The 18,408-nt window shown below is 33.4% G+C and overlaps 3 protein-coding genes across 3 annotated transcripts; 2 read left to right on the top strand and 1 right to left on the bottom strand.

Annotated features, from left to right (window-relative positions):
- The first annotated feature begins 367 nt into the window (after window positions 1-367).
- Window positions 368-2,411, top strand: LOC106760890 (serine/threonine-protein kinase-like protein At1g28390). Its single transcript, XM_014644329.2, has one exon. It carries the CDS (start codon window positions 626-628, stop codon window positions 2,195-2,197), a length of 1,572 nt encoding a protein of 523 aa, XP_014499815.1. The 5' UTR covers window positions 368-625; the 3' UTR covers window positions 2,198-2,411.
- A 5,294-nt stretch (window positions 2,412-7,705) lies between these two features.
- LOC106760369 lies at window positions 7,706-8,503 on the bottom strand. Its single transcript, XM_014643807.1, has one exon. It carries the CDS (start codon window positions 8,501-8,503, stop codon window positions 7,706-7,708), a length of 798 nt encoding a protein of 265 aa, XP_014499293.1.
- An 8,288-nt stretch (window positions 8,504-16,791) lies between these two features.
- LOC106759713 (zinc-finger homeodomain protein 2) lies at window positions 16,792-18,408 on the top strand. The gene is made up of 2 exons (XM_014643027.2): window positions 16,792-17,774; window positions 17,967-18,408. Exons 1-2 carry the CDS (start codon window positions 16,943-16,945, stop codon window positions 18,047-18,049), a joined length of 915 nt encoding a protein of 304 aa, XP_014498513.1. The 5' UTR covers window positions 16,792-16,942; the 3' UTR covers window positions 18,050-18,408.

The following is an 18,408-nucleotide window of genomic DNA, read 5'->3' as shown; positions in this document are numbered from 1 at the left end:
ATATTTTAAGAACTTGATCTCAATCATCAATCGCAACTTGTCAACATTAGGAATTAAATCCAATTTATATCTAAATCTACTTTAATTTCATTAAACTCTGAGATACCATTCACATTAATCATATATAAATTAATTAGTTTTCGAATACTAAGGTTTTGTTAGGCTGCATTTTTTCTAAACACGACCAGGAGAAAAATAAATGAATAATTTTTTTCATAAACTAAAAATATGCATGAGTTAAAAAAATTATCTTTCTAAAAAAATCCAATATTAAGAAAATCGAAACTCTCACTGTCCAAATTGAAAGATCAAATTGGAGTTATAAAAAGTATATCACCCTTCTCAAAATTCAATACTAACTAAAAAAGAGATGATGGAGAAAAAAGGAAAATAAAAGAAAAAAGTAAAAGAAAAAAGAAAAAAAAAGAAAAAGAAAATGAAGAAGTGTGCGTCCATGTTTGGATTGCATTCACATCATCCTAAAGCTGGGAATCACTTCCCACTTTAAAGTTGAAAGCACCTTTCTTTCCAGTTATGGGTTTTGGCGCCCCATGTGTTCCCTTTTCCACCGTCATCTCTCTCTCTTCAACTTCTCATTCTCTCTCATTCCTCCAAACCCATTCCGATGGGTTACTTCTCTTGTAATGCCCAATCCGCAATCGCCACCTGCGACCCTCACTTCAAGAAGCACAAACCCCTCCCTGCCAAACCAATACGCCACTTCAACTACGCCGAAATCTCCGCCGCAGCTTCTGCCTTCTCCGCCGATACCTTTCTCGGCAAAGGCAGCCATGGCAGAGTCTACAAAGCTACCCTCGACGGCGGAAAGCTCCTTGCCGCCGTCAAAACAACTAAACTGGTCTCTGCTTCCAAGAACCACTCCACTAAATGCACCGGCTGCGGCAACTGCACCAGTCCCGTGGAGAACGAGATCGAGATCCTCTCTCAAGTTCCGAGCCCCCGCGTGGTGAACCTCATCGGCTTCAGCACCGACCCAGACGGTAACAAATTAATCGTAGTTGAATACATGCCCAACGGTTCGCTCCACGATCTATTACATTCCGTTAGAAAACCGCCCGGTTGGAACCGGAGGATCCGGTTCGCGGTTCAGGTTGCGAAAGCGGTTCGCGAATTGCACTCTGCCAACCCTCCGGTTATTCACCGCGACGTTAAGTCTTCCAATGTTTTAATTGACGAGAGATGGAACGCGAGGCTCGGTGACTTCGGCCTTGCGTTAAGGGGACACGTGGAGGACGTTCGCGTCAAGTGCACGCCGCCGGCGGGAACGTTAGGGTACCTCGACCCGTGCTATCTGGCGCCGGAGGATCTCAGCGCCAAGAGCGACGTCTTCAGCTTCGGGATCTTACTGCTGGAGATCATCAGCGGCCGGAACGCCATCGACGTCAATTACAGCCCTCCCTCTATTGTGGACTGGGCGGTGCCGCTGATCAAGCTCGGCGACTTCGCCGGAATCTGCGACCGCCGGATCGGAACACCGACGGACCCCGCCGTGGTGCGGCAGCTGGCGGTGCTTGCTGCCAGATGCGTGAGGTCGAAGGCCGAGAAGCGGCCGTCCATGACGGAGGTTGTGGAGTGTCTGAATCTGGCAAGGAAGAGGATTCGCGCGTCCCCGGTGTGGATGTCTCTGCGGCGGCGCGTGGCGCGTATGGAGAGCGCGGTGCCGGTGGTGGCGTGGGAGGAGTGTGATGATAATAGTATTAATGATTGTGATAGGAGTGAGAAATTTGTGAGCATGGTGAAAGGTGGGAGTGGGAGCAGGAGGAAGGGGAAAGTATCCAGTGTGTGGGGTGTAGGGTATGGGAGTGAAGCGTCCAATAATAATAAAGTGATAAGGTCAAAGTCCATTGGTTCGGTGAGAGGGAGCTGGGTTAAAATGCAGGCACAGCAAAGCGAGGAGCAGGGATTTGGGAGGAGGAAGGTGAGGTTAAAAAAGTCAAAATCTTTGGGGGTTTTGCAAGGTTCTGTACTTTCACATTACAGTGAGAATAATAACAGTTATTATAGTTATAATAAGAAGAAGAAGAACAAGAATAATAATGATGATGATGATGATGATGATGTATCAGTAGTAATTGGGTCTGCAATGGCAAAGTTGGTTGTTACAGAAAAGTCAGAAAAGAAAATGGTGGAAAAGCCGTTAGTGAAATTGCATGATGAGAGTGGGAGTATGATTTGAATTGGATTGGATTGTGGCAGCAGCACATGTGGAAGTTGAAAAGGAGATTAAGGTAATGAGATATTTGATGTTTCACCTGCTCTGTGCCATTGCATTGCATGATTGGGTTTCAAACTAATTATTTGTTTCACTCCCTCCATTCCATTCAACCACCTTTGTACTCTGATTTTCTCCCATTAATATTACACCTAAAACAGAACTCTTCCTGTCCTTATCTTTTTTTCTTCTCCTTTTCATCATTTTAATACCATTAATTCTTCTAAGATCAAAAATATTACCGAACCTAATTGCCACTCTGTGTCTTTAGGAACATTCTTACTTTATGCTAGCTCCATCTTAAACTTCATAAGTTTTTATGAATGAATTCTAAAACACAGGTACGACTGAAGACACAATTATGGTTGTTGGAAAAATAGTAAATAAATCGAAATGTATGAAAGGACAAATCCTTAATAGTCTAACTACAATCCTAAATGTTACCTTAGAAATTTCAACTACAAGGATTGTGAAGTTAAGAATCCATGAATGACAAAAAATGTCTCCAGTGTTATGTTAGTATAGGGTGCTTCTTTTTTTTTTTTTTTTTTTTATCCCAAAACATTAATGTTATGTTTTAGGAATTTTAGTCTAAATACAATACTTCTTCGACTTTAAAATATTAGTTTTAGGTTGTTTTAGAATTTTAATATTCCATGTTTGTACAAAAATCAACTTTGATTTTTAGTGGAGCATTATTAACTTTGAATTTTAAAAGAAAGCTGTGGTGGAGTGTCATTTTTCTCTTCTATGAAAATGGCAGATAATATTTTTAAGATGAACGGTCATTTTATTCCCCAAACATTGTCATATTAGATTACGTTTTGTAAGATAGATGTTAAAATTCTAAATTGTACTATTAAAAATGATATGGTACTTTTTAATTGAAAAAACATAATAATTTTCATTTCAATTGAATTGAACATTTCTCGAATTGGTTGTATTTATTAATCAAATATTACATCTTTTGGATGAAAATTAATATTTTTTATTTGTATAAAATAAAGTTTAGGAACATATATTTGATGTTAAATATTATTTCTTTAAATATTTTAGAATTTATATTTAAATTATTTTGTTCTTGTGAGGAATTATTTTTAACATTAAATATAAGCCGCTTGGTCAACCTCACTATAAATTTTAATAGTATTATGACTTTAGACTTGACCGGTAGCTGTCATAAAGATTTTTTTTTTTTCCAATGTTTAAATTGATTGATAATTTTCATAAGAATAATTAATGAGATTCGACTCATGATAATATAAATACGAAGATTGAACCAGAACTTTAGGAAATCTTAATTTCATAAGTGTAGAGTATGGACTCACTTGATAGTCCAACAATTAAATTTTCATAATCAACGAACAGTCAAGTCAAAATAAGTTAGTTCACAAAAATTATTTTGATTAAATACTTAATTATGATTAAATATATTTAGATCGATTGACTTTAATAAAAAATTCAATACAAAAGTTATAAATAGAAATTTTAATTAAGGTGATAAGTTATATATTAATTATGTATTTATTATATTTGTTTTTCAAAGCAAACTAATTTTGATATTTAAAAATCTTTAACTGATGTTTCCAACTAATATTGATGAATAAGAATTGAATTTGAAAATAAAGATGGAAAATCCTATCTTGGAAAAAAAGGCTCAGTTCTATATATCAAAATAATTTGGTGTCTATCATGGCACCAACTGAGCATTTGTAGTAATTTCATAGTGATCACAAGAAACATGACAAACAATGTCATTGTAGAAAAAATGCCTAGCAACCTGCTGAATCCTATCTATAAGATGAAAAACTTACAAAAACAAATGGATGAGATGCTATAAGGACAGAGCACCAAGAACATTGTCCCTTCCACACCACTAGTACAAAAATAACATATAGTGTCACGCGTTCAACATCGAACCACTGAATAACCTGATTAGTGACATTTTTGTAAATAAATGTAATTATTAGGCGTCGTTTAGGACTATAATTCGACGTCAATTTGTTATAAAACGTCGAATATTGAGAAGTCTGACATCCTATTGGGTAAATTTTGCGAAAATACTTGACGCAGAGGTGAAAATGTATTTACTTGTGACGTCGAAGTTTGACGACCATTACATGTAATTTTTCTTTCATTTAATACAAATACATGTTGATTAACTACTTTACGTATGATTTTTGTTTGTTTTGACTAATTGTTTTCGTGTTCTTGTCTTCTATAGGCACATTCTGTTTTCTCTCTTACTGGTTGCAACACTTTATTCTGATGAACCCACCTTTTGAATGTTAGTTTTCATTTTCGTTTTAAAGAACTTATTTTGAACTTGTTTGTTGTTTGTTATTTGTGGTTTGTTGTTGATACTACACTACACGTTCATAGTTCGAGTTGTATAAAATACCAAAAATTGGATTATATTTGTTGTTTTTATGTTTTTCAGGTATTGTAGAGTTGCAAAAAGAATCACAAAGGATCATAATTAATTAAAAAAAAACAGAAAGTTGATTAACGTCGTACACTAACAAACATTCGACGTTAATTTATGTTAAAAATGAGGATGTCGGATTGCTTTATATCCGATGTCAATTAACGTAAATTAACGTTGAATTTTTTAAATTCTTCGTGAATTTAAAGTCACCTGGTATGACGTCAACTTCGAATTCGACGTAAAAGGGCGAAAAATACCGACGTTATATGATGTTTTTGTACTAGTATGCAACTCTTGCAGTATCAACCAAGTAATGTGAGGAACTTGACCAAACGACCAAGGAAGGCAACTTAAGGACTAGTAAGGATCACCCGTCAGTCACAATAGTAAATACGACCAAGATGCTTTCATTCACAACAGGGATAATGGAGGTGTTTCTGCTAGACAATTGGAGGATGTTCGTCTTTGACGAGTACGGTGACTCCACTGATCCTGATGAACATGTTAGAATGTTCATGAACCAAATGACACTTTATACCTTTCCATTTGACACAAAACACAATCCAATGTGTCCTAAATGCCTGCACCCAAACTGGTCAACCTCACGTGGTGACTACCATTGAACGATTTGCCTGCTTACCTTCAGTCTACCATAACCAATAACATCTAATTACTCTATAAATTAGTAGAATATGATCAAACACTAACTCAAATAAGAAAAATAGATCACTAATCAAAGCCCAAGTTCATCCAAATAAGAACTCATAAATGTAATAATAAAATTATATAATATATAAATACAAATATTAAGATATTTTATTTATATTTTCGTTAATTACACTTAATACTTTATTGACGTTATAAGTAGATGAGTCAAAACAGATTGAAAAATTAAAATTTCAACTCATGTGAGCATATAAAAGAAAATTATGTTAAACTAGTAGCTGGAACAAATGTAACCTTTTTGTTTCCTCTAATTTTGATAAGAAATGTTGTTTCCCTTTTATTGAGACATCGTTGAACATGCAGATGTTATTGTCTTGGAAGGGTCCAAGATAGAAAATGTAGTATTTGTCAAATTCCAATCCATTGAAAAAACTAAAATTACTTTAGTTTCTACATTTTTTTCAATATTTATTTTTTTCATGAGACCAATTTAAGTTACTGTGATTAATTTTATGTATTTTTCAAAATAAAAAATATTCATGTTACGATCACGTCAATAAAACTAAGTTGATATCGTTTAACTAGTTGTACACCACAATTGACATCGGAATCTTTTGTGTGTATAATATTCTCTTTGAAAAAATTTATATACGTATCACATATGTTATATTATTTTTATCAAATGTGTTTATTCTCTCCGAAAGATTTAATGTTAGATTCTAATTGCAGGAAAATAAATCAAATTTTTTTATTTTAAGAATGTCTATCTTATGTGTTTCGGTAGATTTTTTGGACCGAGACACTAACCTTTTCTGACGTGGCTTTACCGCTTTCCGATGCTTGGATTATCTGGATAGTCTGCTTTCCTTCAGTCTGGACCGCTCGCTTCTCTTTGGCCGCTCGATGTTCTTTTTGATGGAGGGGGGAGGTACCTGCAAAAGGTACTCCGACGCTCAAGTTAGGAGCGGTTTGATGAACCTCAGTTCATAATTGAGTATTTAGTGATTTTGTTATCATTGTAGAATATTTTCAGAGTAGTGGAGTGTGAGTAGAATATGAATGAAGTATGATTGGAAGATGATTCGAAGGTACCTGGCCTGTTGGCCTCCAACTGATATATGCCCAACAAAATATAAACAGAATATAATATAAACATACTTACTTGAAAATCTTGTTAGTTGCTAAATATCTTTAAATAGATATTCTTGATTATCCTTTGATTATTTTATTTTTTGCTTATCAATATCTTTAATAAGATATTCTTGACTATTTTATATTTTTAATAAAATATATCGTAACCGCTCGACCCTGATATCATACTGTACATTATGCCCCCCAAGTCCGAGTTAATCGTTCGGCTTTAGCCATGATTAACTATAGGACTTATGAGTTTGAGGGAGACTTTTCTCGTTGTATTAAGGAGCTTGCTTTGCACGTACTTCCGAGAGGGACTTACTTCTTCGGCCTTCAACATGAACCGAGAGGGATTTACCTCTCAGCCTTCAACATGAACCGAGAGAGATTTACCTCTTCGGCCTTTAACATGAATCGAGAGGGATTTACCTCTCGGTCTTATTCATCAACGAGAGGGATTTACCTCTCGGGCGAGAGGGATTTACCGCTCGGTCTTTGTTTTCAACTTTCTAGTTGACGAGAGGGATTTACCTCTCGGTTTTTTCTTCAACAAGAGGGATTTACCTCTCGGCCGAGAGGGATTTACCGCTCGGTCTTTGTTTTCAACTTTCTAGTTAACGAGAGGGATTTACCTCGCGGTTTTTTCTTCAACGGGAGGGATTTACCTCTCGGCCGAGAGGGATTTACCGCTCGGTCTTTACTTTCAACTTACTAGTTGGCGAGAAGGATTTACCTCTCGGTTTTTTTCTTTGAACGAGAGGGATTTACCTCTTCGGCTGAGAGGGATTTACCTCTCGGTCTTTTTCATAAGAGTTCCCTAAGAACCTCCTGGTTGACTTTTTACCGCTAATGAGCGAGCATGAATTGCTTTATTTATTTCATAACGAAAGCACAAGAAAACAATAAAAGTCTAAATCAACGAAAATAAAATTTAAACATAAAATTTATCATGTCTCTCCTCAGTTGATAACTCCTCGAACCGATTGTTCACGATGGCGACTGGGACTACGACTATAGCTCCGCCTTCGTTTGTCCTTCCGGTATGCTCGTTCGGGACTTCTTTGCAAATATCCCTCCCTGGGGAGGCTTTTTCTTTCTTCTTTTATATACTTTCGTAGATGCCCTGCTTGGATGAGACTTTATATTTCATTCTTCAATGTCACGCATTCTTTTGTAGTATGTTCATGGTTCTGATGGAAGTAGCAGCTCTTCCTTTCGTCTACGTTTTTCGGAGATGTTTTCCTTCAGAATGTGAGAAGTTCAGCGTTTAGGGCTTCTTTGAGAACTTTTTCCCTAGGTGCATTGAGGGCTGTAAAATGGTTAAATTTAAATGTCCGGGGAAGCTCCCCACTTTTATCACTATTACCGAACAGTCGTTTGCCGTCCTTTCTACCTCCTCCCACATCAGCTTCTTGTTGCCGCTTTCTTTGTGAGATTCGCATTTCTTCCATGCGGATGAATTCAGCCACTCTTTCTTGGAGTTCTTCCATAGTTTTTGGTGGTCGCGCATACAACTTTTCGGCAAAGTATCCTGGTCTCAGACATGAAGACAAATTGTTAATAATAAAATAGTGATTGACCTCTTTTACCTGTCGTGCGGTTTCAGTATACCTTTTCATAAAGGCCTTCAAAGTTTCTCCTTTCTCCTGTTTAGTATTTACCAAGTCCGCTGGTGTTATTTCTTGTTTCCGATTGGAGGCATATTGTTTTTTAAATAGAGTCATGGCGGTGCGGAAGCTGTTCACTGTATTAGGGGGGAGGGTGTAGTACCACTCTAGCGCTTCTCCCTTCAAGGATAGAGAGAAGGCCCTGCACTTGACCGGGTCGCTTTTGGAATAGAAGGCCATGGAGTCGATGAAATTTATCAGGTGATATTCTGGGTCTGAATTGCCGTCAAACCTTTCTATCGGTGGTGGAGGCCGATCGGGCATCGGGGCTTGCATAACTGCTTCTGTGAATGGTAATAACTTGGGTGACTGATCGGTTCTCGGAGGTGTATGTACGCCGTGTCCGTTATTCTGGCTTCCTTGAGTCTCAAACATTTCAGGAGTTGCACGTTGTGCCTTTAGTCGGGCAATTTCTTCGTTTTGCTTCTACTACGTCTCTTGCTGTTGTCTATAATCTGGGCTTGTTCCTCCATTCGTTTAGCCTGGGCTTGCTGAAGCTCTTGTTGCTGATGTATGGTACGGGCCTGTTCTTCCAACTGTGCTTGTAACTCCCGGATCATCTCCATCTGGCTAGGGTTGTCCATGGTCCTCGTGGTCACCATTGGGATTCTTCAAATCTCGGCCCCACGGTGGGCGCCAAAATGTTTCGGTAGATTTTTTGGGGACCGAGACACTAACCTTTTCTGACGTGACTTTACCGCTTTCCGATGCCTGGATTATTTGGATAGCCTGCTTTCCTTCCGTCTGGACCGCTCGCTTCTCTTTGGCCGCTCGATGTTCTTTTTGATGGAGGGGGGAGGTACCTGTACTCTGACGCTCAAGTTAGGAGCGGTTTGATGAACCTCAGTTCATAATTGAGTATTTAGTGATTTTGTTATCACTGTAGAATATTTTCAGAGTAGTGGGGTGTGAGTAGAATGTGAATGGAGTATGATTGGAAGATGATTCGAAGGTACCTGGCTTGTGGCCCTCCAACAGATATATGCCCAACAAAATATAAACAGAATATAATATAAACAGACTTACTTGAAAATCTTGTTAGTTGTTAAATATCTTTAAATAGATATTCTTGATTATCCTTTGATTATTTTATCTTCTGCTTATCAATATCTTTAATAAGATATTCTTGACTATTTTATAATTTTAATAAAATATATCGTAACCGTTCGGCCCTGATATCATACTGTATATTATGTAATTTTGATTTTTATAAATCAGGAAAATTATTGATAAATAAAAAAAATATCACATGTACATATTTTTTTTATAAATAAAAAACATCACATATGCACATCTTTTAAAAAATATTACATAATGTTTAATTATCGTTTTCTCTCCCTCACACTTAACCATAAACAGTATAATAAAATGAGTGCAATAAAAGACAGTAAAAATAAACATTATTTAGATATTTATTGAATTTTCTTCTCTTCATTCTTTTATTATTATTTTGTATTCTTAATAACTTGAATGTTAAAAACTTTTTTTTTAAGTATCTCTATATATAAGATGATAAAGAATGATGAATGTTAATTTCACGTTAAGTTTTAAGTATATATTTTTAACTATTTCATTTTTAATTATATTTCTTATAGTATCTCAACATTATCTCTGACTTTTGTAGAAAATTTTACATCTTTGTTTAATCCGATTTCGCTTTATAGATGTAGTATAGGAGGTTGACCGATCGACAGATAAGGATAAGCGATCGGTCAAGGTATAAATTGAGGAAAGAAGTTGGTAGGGTGTTGAAGGGTGACCAAGGATATTGAGCGAGTATTGTGGGACAGGAAACTGACGTGGTGAGGTGGTTACAAGTGAATGGCGAACGTTACGGGATATGGTATAACGATTACAAAAGAAGTTAAGGCTCGTTTATGGGCATAATTTCTATAAATACATACAGGTTAAACTAGGTAGACTCTGAACTAACTGACTTGAGCGTCAGAGTGCTAACATGCAAGTTACAACCATACGATGTTTGGAGAGAAGTTGACAGTGAGCATTGGAAGACCGATCGAAGAAAAGAAAAGTGTGAGGAATGTTAGTCTCGGATCCCATACAAAAACAATAGTTATAAAAGGCGATGTGACGTAGAAAGAGTTTATTTGATTGAAATTTTGGTTAGAATAGTTTTTTTAATTCCATAGTCTTCAACCTTTGTATTTATTTTTGGATTTGGTTGGATGAGTTGGGTTTATTGTTTGCATGTGAAATCTAATTAATAATGATGAATTTTGATTAGTTCGATCTTACTGATATATTTGATTTTTTTAATTAGATTGTTTTGAAAAAAAAAAGGTCAAAGATTCTTCAATTATTTTTATTTTTTATTTTTGAATTACATTGAAGAATAGAAAATTTTCGGTAAGAGTAGAGTTTCAATAATAAATTTTTATAAAGAAAAAGTTCATATATTAATGTTTATTAAAATCTATTGCTAAGATAAGATTTATCAACTTTGGACTAAAAATGGGTTTGGTCCTATTCTTATGGGCTCCAATTTAAAGACTAATGGCTACCTTGTTGGTGTAAATTAGTTTTAGTGAAAGGTGCAATAATTTATGTTGTTATTATATGGCTATATTATTTTCATACTATTTTCAACGATTCTTGTTATATCAATATCCTTAGAGGAAAAAAAGTTATACATGTTTTTGTTATTAAATTAGTATTAAAATAACCTATAGGTGCTATATTAGTATTGTTGAAAACAAACAACTTTTTTAAAAAAATCATAATAACATAATAAATTAAATTATAAAATAAAATGTTAGTTGCATTACAGAGTGAACAAAGTAAAAGCCCATAAAGAGAGTATGGAAATAAAGCTGATTTAGACTCTCTTTCACCATACCCTAACTTCGACTTCTTTTATAGTCTTATCAACGTCCATATCCTATTTTTTTTTTTTTATCATCAAATTTAACATACACCATTCTTAGAAATGTTCCTTTTTAGTAAAATAAAGATAAAAGTTACAGTCATAGAAAAAAAAAACATCAATGCTATTTATATTGCCATCTCTAAAGTTTCTTTTATGATTTGACAACATTGAGATAGAAGAGAAAAAAAAGGGTGACGAAAAGAAAATGAAACGGATACAGAGCCCTAAACCCAACTAAACACGTTCCTTTTGACCCATAAATGTTTACTTTTTGTCACCTTGATCCGCAAAAGCTTTTATTTATTTAAGAAAAACACATCAAATGTTCGCCACAAATAATTTTTGGAAATCATAGAAAAAAATTGACCTTTTCAAAAATTGGCAAATTGATTCCAAATTTAAATAAAAAATGAGTTTGTCGTGAAGTGCTACGTCGACTTGAGATAAGGCTAATTTAGAATATGTAAGTGGATGTAGACATCTATTTACAACCCGGTTTTTGTAGAGCTTAGTTAAACTTAAAATTCACTTCTTAACATAATATTAGAACTGGGTTCGATGTGAGAAGGTGCGTTAGAAGTAGGACTGGGCAAAAATAACTGCATTGTACTATAGTTAACTGTACTATATTATACTTAAAAAAAACTGATCCATTTTTACTATAACTTAAATATACTGTTTTATGGTTCAGTTTGAACTTAAGAAATTTTTGGAACTGAAATGTGTTTTAAGTCCCTTCTTCTCATGCATCACTCCCTCTCATCTTCCTCCCATGTTTCAAGAAAGACATTTGTATATACCAGTAAATCTCAATATAAAATTCATTAAAACACATTAATAATACATATTTAAAATTTGAAATACTCATGTATTAAACTGAGTGCGTGTAAAGTCTTATCATATATTATAATTAATAACTCTTACTTCAGTGATATAATTTCCCATGACATAATTAGTTATTATTACTCTCTAATTACTTTTCTATCTATTTCTCCACACATTAAATTTTTAAAGTCATTATTTCAAAATTATTTATTTTTAAAAGTTTTATTATTTTTACGTTAATGTTCATACACAGTTTTATTATTATTTCAATGTTATCTTTCATATACAGGCAAAATATTTGTTTATGTTATTTACAATAACAAAAAAAGTTAACATCAGGAATAAATAAGAATAATATTAATTATATATTAATAATAAAGTTATTAAACAAAATTTTAATTTAAATTAAATTAAACATTACTAGGTGTTAATATTTATTTTACATTTATAATAAAACTCTCATGCAATCCTCTAAAGACCAATCAAAAAGAAGAAAACAAAATAGCCTAATAAGCAAAAAAATTGTATGGCTTAAGTGACTTTTTAAGTTTTCCAGAAAACAATTTTGAAAAAAAGTCATTTGTTTGAACGAAAATAAAATTAAAAAAAACATATTTTTTATATTTATTCATGAGTGAAAATCTTAAGTTTAAGTGAAAATATAAAAAGTCAGTTTACAAAATTAGTGCAGTTTACAATTCAATTAATATAGTTGAGTTCAGTTTATATTGTAGTTTAGTACAATTTAATACAATTCAGTTCAGTTTATATTGTAGTTTACTACAGTTTAGTACAGTACAGTTCAACTCAGTTTGATAAAACAAAAAACAGTTCAGTTCAATTTCTCTGAACTACTGTACAGTTCAGTTCAGTTTAAACAAACTAATTTTTAGTTCAGTACAATTTTTAACAGTTTAGTACAATGTAGTTCCATTTGTCCACTCCTAGTTAGAAGTCTCATGTCCAGACAAGACTAATTGAATAGTTTAATATGAAATTGATGTTGAATGGAGATGTTTTAATAGAAAAGGAAAGTAGCCCACAAGCACAAAGAGAAAAATGCATGCAATTTAATATTGATGGTTGAGTGAATATAGAGAAAAGTGAACAAAGATTATAGGCTTAAAGAAGGAAAGGACATTAGAATTGAGGAATTGAAGAATCGAAGAAATGGAAAGAAAAAGTGGAAGTGAGTGAGATTGAAATGAAAGGATAAGGAGTTGAGAGGGCGTGCGTGTGTGTTATGTGTTATTTGTTGGGAAAATGGATGGATGTGAAAGGTGGTTTCCAGCCAGCTGACATGAGAATGACACAACTACATTTTCTTTTTCTTTTTCTCTTTTCTTTCAATTAAATAATCGGATAATCATACTTTTATAACTATTTTTTTTATAATATTTTTTACGTGTCTCATATTAATATTTATGATTACTACTATTAATTATAAAATAATTTTAAACCAATCACAAAATAATATGTATATAATGTAAAAAAATATATTATCAAATATCATTATCCTAAATAATTATTTATCACTCCTTAAACTTCATTTCTCACAAATCTTATGCCTAAATCTTAACTTATAACTTTTAAAGTTTCTAATTATTTATATATTATAAATATGCCACATATTTTATATAAATTTTTATATATTTTAAAAATAAAATTAGATATTAATAAGGTAATAAATGATCAGATAATAATTTAATAACAGGTGATACTGATATTATAATAAACAATAAAAATTAAAATTTAGATGTTTCTGATATCATTTTATTAAATTCACTGTAAAGTAAAATTTACGTGTATTTAGATGCTATAAATCCGTCTGCTTCATTTCTAATGGATATGAAATCTTCAACCTTAATATCAATAACTCATGATTCCACTTTATGTATCATCACTCAAAGTTAAATTTTAAGATAATTAATCATTTTAGTTTTTTTACTTCTATATTATTTGATTTTATTATCTTTACTGTAATAAATATAGATTTACACTTAAATTTTCAACTATATACTCTAAATAAACTAATTTATAATATATAAAAAATAAAAAAGTTTCATATAATTAAGTAATAGTTTGATTAAAATGAATTAAAATTAAATTGTACTATTAATCTTATTAATTGTATCTTTTACTCTCCTTTTTCTACCGACAATACGATTTTATGTTTAATTATTTTTCTAAAGACATAGTTTTGAATGATTGAAAACATTTGTGAGTTTTTATAATCATGTTATTCATGACTTGCTGGTGTTTAACCTCTATATAAAAGAAAAAAGCATACCAATAACTTTTGGTAATTAATTTACAATTGGTTGATACTATTAAAACCGTATTGATAATATACTTTCTTTTAATAATTAAATAAAAAAAATGATGTATTTTACAGCTTGAAATGTCTTTTTCATTTTACAGGCTGTATCTAATATTTACTATACTTTTTGTTTGCACATAGCTTCTAACGGTAAACTGGTTGAGAGAATCTCCTTAGGCTACCTTTGGTTGGACAAATTTTGGAAACCAGTAAGATGAGTGGATCAAAATCTTCCAGCTTTTTCTTATCCTTATATGAAAAATTAAAAAAATAATAATAATTAAACCATGGGGTAAACAATTTTTTATATATACTGAATCCTCCTTTATTTTATAGTTTTTTTTTTTTGGCAATGGTGCTTATATTTTTATTTACACATGTTTACATTTTTTATTATTTTTTTAAAATTATAATTTTTCTCTCCCAACAATTATTTTAATAACTAATTAAAGTTCTCACTGTCACAGTGGGCTAAATTAATTTTAGCTCATTAAATCCATATGTTGGTATCACAATAAACTCAGTACATCATGTTTTATTGAGTTCATCCAAATATACAAGTAATTAATATAAAGGTTGTTATATATAATGATATATTATATTGGGCCTATTAATTAATTGAGAATTATGAAAAATTTAAATTTATATGATTACGATCAAATTGTAATAAAAATATGCATTAACAAATAAGAATATAAAAACAGATATTGCTAAAATAAAGGTGACAAATATATATACATATACATATATATAATTGCATGTAAGAAGGTATCTATGCAAAAGGGAAATGTTGAATTTTTGTAGGTGAGAATAATTAGTGATGAAAGATGTCACATATTTCGAAATGAAATGAATAGAGTCATAGGATATGTACTATTATATTGTTGACCCCATTCTGTCAAGATATAGTTAGGTGTGTGAAATAAAGTGCTAGGTTTCTGTGAGAGTTCTTCTCTAACTAGGTCACACATTTACCATATCTTACCAATTAAATAATTTCAAGAAGATCGAAATCTATCTAAAAACCTAAATTCAGGTTAACATTCACGTGCATCGCCATAGATTCCAGCTTTCCAAAACTCCTACAAATTCATTTCCAATTTTTTTAACTACACAATGCCTAATTAATCTAAAAATTCCAACATATTTGAAGAAATATGCATGTGAAGGAAGATGAGAATGGTAATTTGTTAGATGAAAGTTTATGTTTATTCACTAGGTTGTATTGTAGGGGTGGCTTTCTTAACATTATAAAATTAATAGTTATTTACTATTATAATTATAATACTTGCAATATTAATATAGTGATTGTGTCAACAAAAGGATATAGTATGACAATATATATATATATATATATATATATATATATATATATATATATATATATATATATATATATATATATATATATATAATTTTTGTATTCCAACTGGTATCCTGAAGATAATATCTTTTTAGAGTCAATAATTGTATTTAGGATATTATTATTTAGAGCTTAAAACTTATTACAACTTTGACTTAAGAAAATCTCAAAAAATATTAAAATGTTTTTTTTTTCCATCTCAATTTACAAATAAGATAAGGCTATTAGGTTTATCCAAAATAAAATATACATATTGAAATGAATCGATAAACGTGTATTTATTGTAAAATTACACGTGTTATGTGGGTGAATTGGTGGTTCAATAAACCCACTAATGAAACTCTTTTAACCAAAAATGTGAAACAAATATATATATTAACGTTCACGAAACCTAATAAGCTCACATGTTGAGCGATAATTGGAATAGTGATGAATGAGAAAGGGAAGAAAGAAATTATATAGCATGAGAATTTTTTTAAGACGTCTAGTTATATTTTATATTTTATAACCAAAGAAATGTAAGGAATACAGATATGAATTAAAAATAATAATTTAATATTTAGCAGAATAGGAGAAGAGAAGAGAGAAAATGGTGAGAGATGAGTGATGTCATGTGATGTCGGAAGAGGAGGGCACGTAGGCAGCTCCCATGAATGCCGACAGATTAATTTTTCCGATGACAGGTCGGTGTCCTAAGTTTATGGGGCCTCTCATCCTTTCTCTTCAGCTATAATTATTCTGAAAAAACTAAAAAATAAAAAAGGTAATTTTAATGTTATTTTCATATAAAATAATGTAAAAATTAGTATTTTCAATGTACTTGTTAAAGGTCCCATGTGTGTTTTTACACGTAGAATAAATCCAAAATATATGTTGTATTATTTATGATATTATTATTATTATTATTTTGAAAGAATGTTAATGGAAAAAGTAAAAGGGGGTTAAAGTAAAAGTGAATGTGTGTGAAGATGATAGATGGAGATGTTAATGTAATGGCAAGTATTTGAAAGGCTTTCGAGAGTGAGACACCTCTTTTTCTGCAGACGGGTCATTGATGACCACATCCTCTGCTCCTCTCTTATCTTCAACTGCGACTTCAAACAAAAATTAATATTACTATCTTAATATAAAATCTCTTAAATTCAATTAATTAATTAATAATTAGTATTTATTAGGAGTAATATAAAATGTTAAAAGAAAAGGAGGAGTATCTTACTTATACTTATTATCCATTGCGGTGGGTTATGACTTCATCATTCAATTCAATTGACTCTCGCCTCCTCCTCCTCTCTCTCTCAGCTACAATACTTCATTGTAGATCTTTTCTCTGCTACTCCCATCTCCAAATAAAACACAAAAATTTATTTTTTTTTATTACTAAATTTATTTTATTCTGCTTTTACCAAAGTGGAGAGCGATATGGAATTTGACGACCACGAAGACCAGGAGGAGGAAGAAGAGGAAGAGGAGGAGGAAGAGGAAATGGGATTCTCGGTGCCGGCGCCGGGTTACGATTCCTTCGGAAACGCGGCGCCCAGGTCTAAAATGAGCGCAGCCGAGGGACTTCCGGCCACCGTTAACTCCGGTCGAAAAAGCGGCTCGGCGGGGACGAGCAGATACAGAGAATGTCAGAAGAATCATGCCGTCAGCATCGGCGGTCACGCCGTCGATGGCTGCTGCGAGTTCTTGGCCGCGGGAGAGGAAGGCACGCTGGAGGCCGTAATTTGCGCGGCCTGTAATTGCCACCGCAATTTTCACCGCAAGGAGATCGACGGCGAAATCAGCCCGTACCAACTGCGCTCGCAGCCGCAGCCGCAGCCTCAACCGCTGCATCCTCAGTATCACCACCAATTCTCCCCTTACTACCACCGCGGGCCACCACCTTCCTCCGCGGGATACCTCCACCCCCACCACCTGTTAACCACTCCGGTGTCGCAGCACCGGCCTTTGGCTCTACCACCGCTGGCTTCGGGAGGAGTGTTCAGTAGAGAAGAGGAGGACATGTCAAACCCCAGCTCGAGCGGCGGCGGAGGTGGCGGTTTTGGTGGTGGTGGTAGCGGCAGTGGAACGAAGAAGAGGTTTAGGACAAAATTCACGCAGGAGCAGAAGGATAAGATGCTGGCATTTGCGGAGAAGCTAGGGTGGAGAATTCAGAAGCACGACGAAGGTGCCGTGGAACAATTCTGCGCTGAAACTTGTGTGAAGAGACACGTGCTGAAGGTCTGGATGCACAATAACAAACACACTCTTGGTAAGAAACCCTAATTTTCAGTCTTGAATTTATCTTTTTCATTTTTCAGGTCCATATCCTAGATTTTAGTCTGAATAGAAGCAAGCAAAGTGGTGTTATTACTTAATTTGTAATCTAAAATAAGTTTAGCTAATGGAGATCTGGTTAGGGTTAATTCACACTCATTATGCGGTTGTTATGTGTGTGTAATAGCTAATTCAGAGCAACGTTCAGCTGGGAATGGATCGAATCACTTGAACAGCTCCACCATAATTGAGAATTCTGAACTCTCTTAAGGGAGATTAACGAAATAAAGTAGTTGGAAGTTGATGATATGAGAATGAGAATGAGAATAAGAGAATGAGAATGAGGTAGGAGAGTATCGAACGGAAGTATGGGGATGAGCCGCAGAGAATAATTTGCAAGACTGGTTTATCGTGCGTGGAATGCAAGTGCAAAGCTGTTTAAGTTACTATACTTTGCTATGTTTCTTCACATTTGTCGTCTTCTTTTCCTGTTTTTCCTCCCTAACACCACCCTACTTTTATTCTCCTTTCTCTCTCATATTAATGTCTCTTCTTCTTTCTTTCTTCATTGCTGGACCTCACTCTAACCTTCACCCTTATATCTTTCCAATATTTTATGTTCCTCTTCA

The sequence above is a fragment of the Vigna radiata genome, chromosome 5, assembly GCF_000741045.1.
Source record: "Vigna radiata var. radiata cultivar VC1973A chromosome 5, Vradiata_ver6, whole genome shotgun sequence".
NCBI lineage: Eukaryota > Viridiplantae > Streptophyta > Magnoliopsida > Fabales > Fabaceae > Vigna > Vigna radiata.
The sequence above is the reverse complement of the archived record's forward strand: the minus strand, read 5'-3'. Positions and strand labels throughout refer to the sequence as shown.

Coding starts and splice junctions, on each gene's coding strand:
- LOC106760890 (XM_014644329.2), top strand. CDS start 626: ATGGGTTACTTCTCTTGTAATGCCCAATCCGCAATCGCCACCTGCGAC.
- LOC106760369 (XM_014643807.1), bottom strand. CDS start 8,503: ATGTTTGAGACTCAAGGAAGCCAGAATAACGGACACGGCGTACATACA.
- LOC106759713 (XM_014643027.2), top strand. CDS start 16,943: ATGGAATTTGACGACCACGAAGACCAGGAGGAGGAAGAAGAGGAAGAG. Junction 17,775..17,966: donor CAATAACAAACACACTCTTG/GTAAGAAACCCT, acceptor TGTGTGTAATAG/CTAATTCAGAGCAACGTTCA.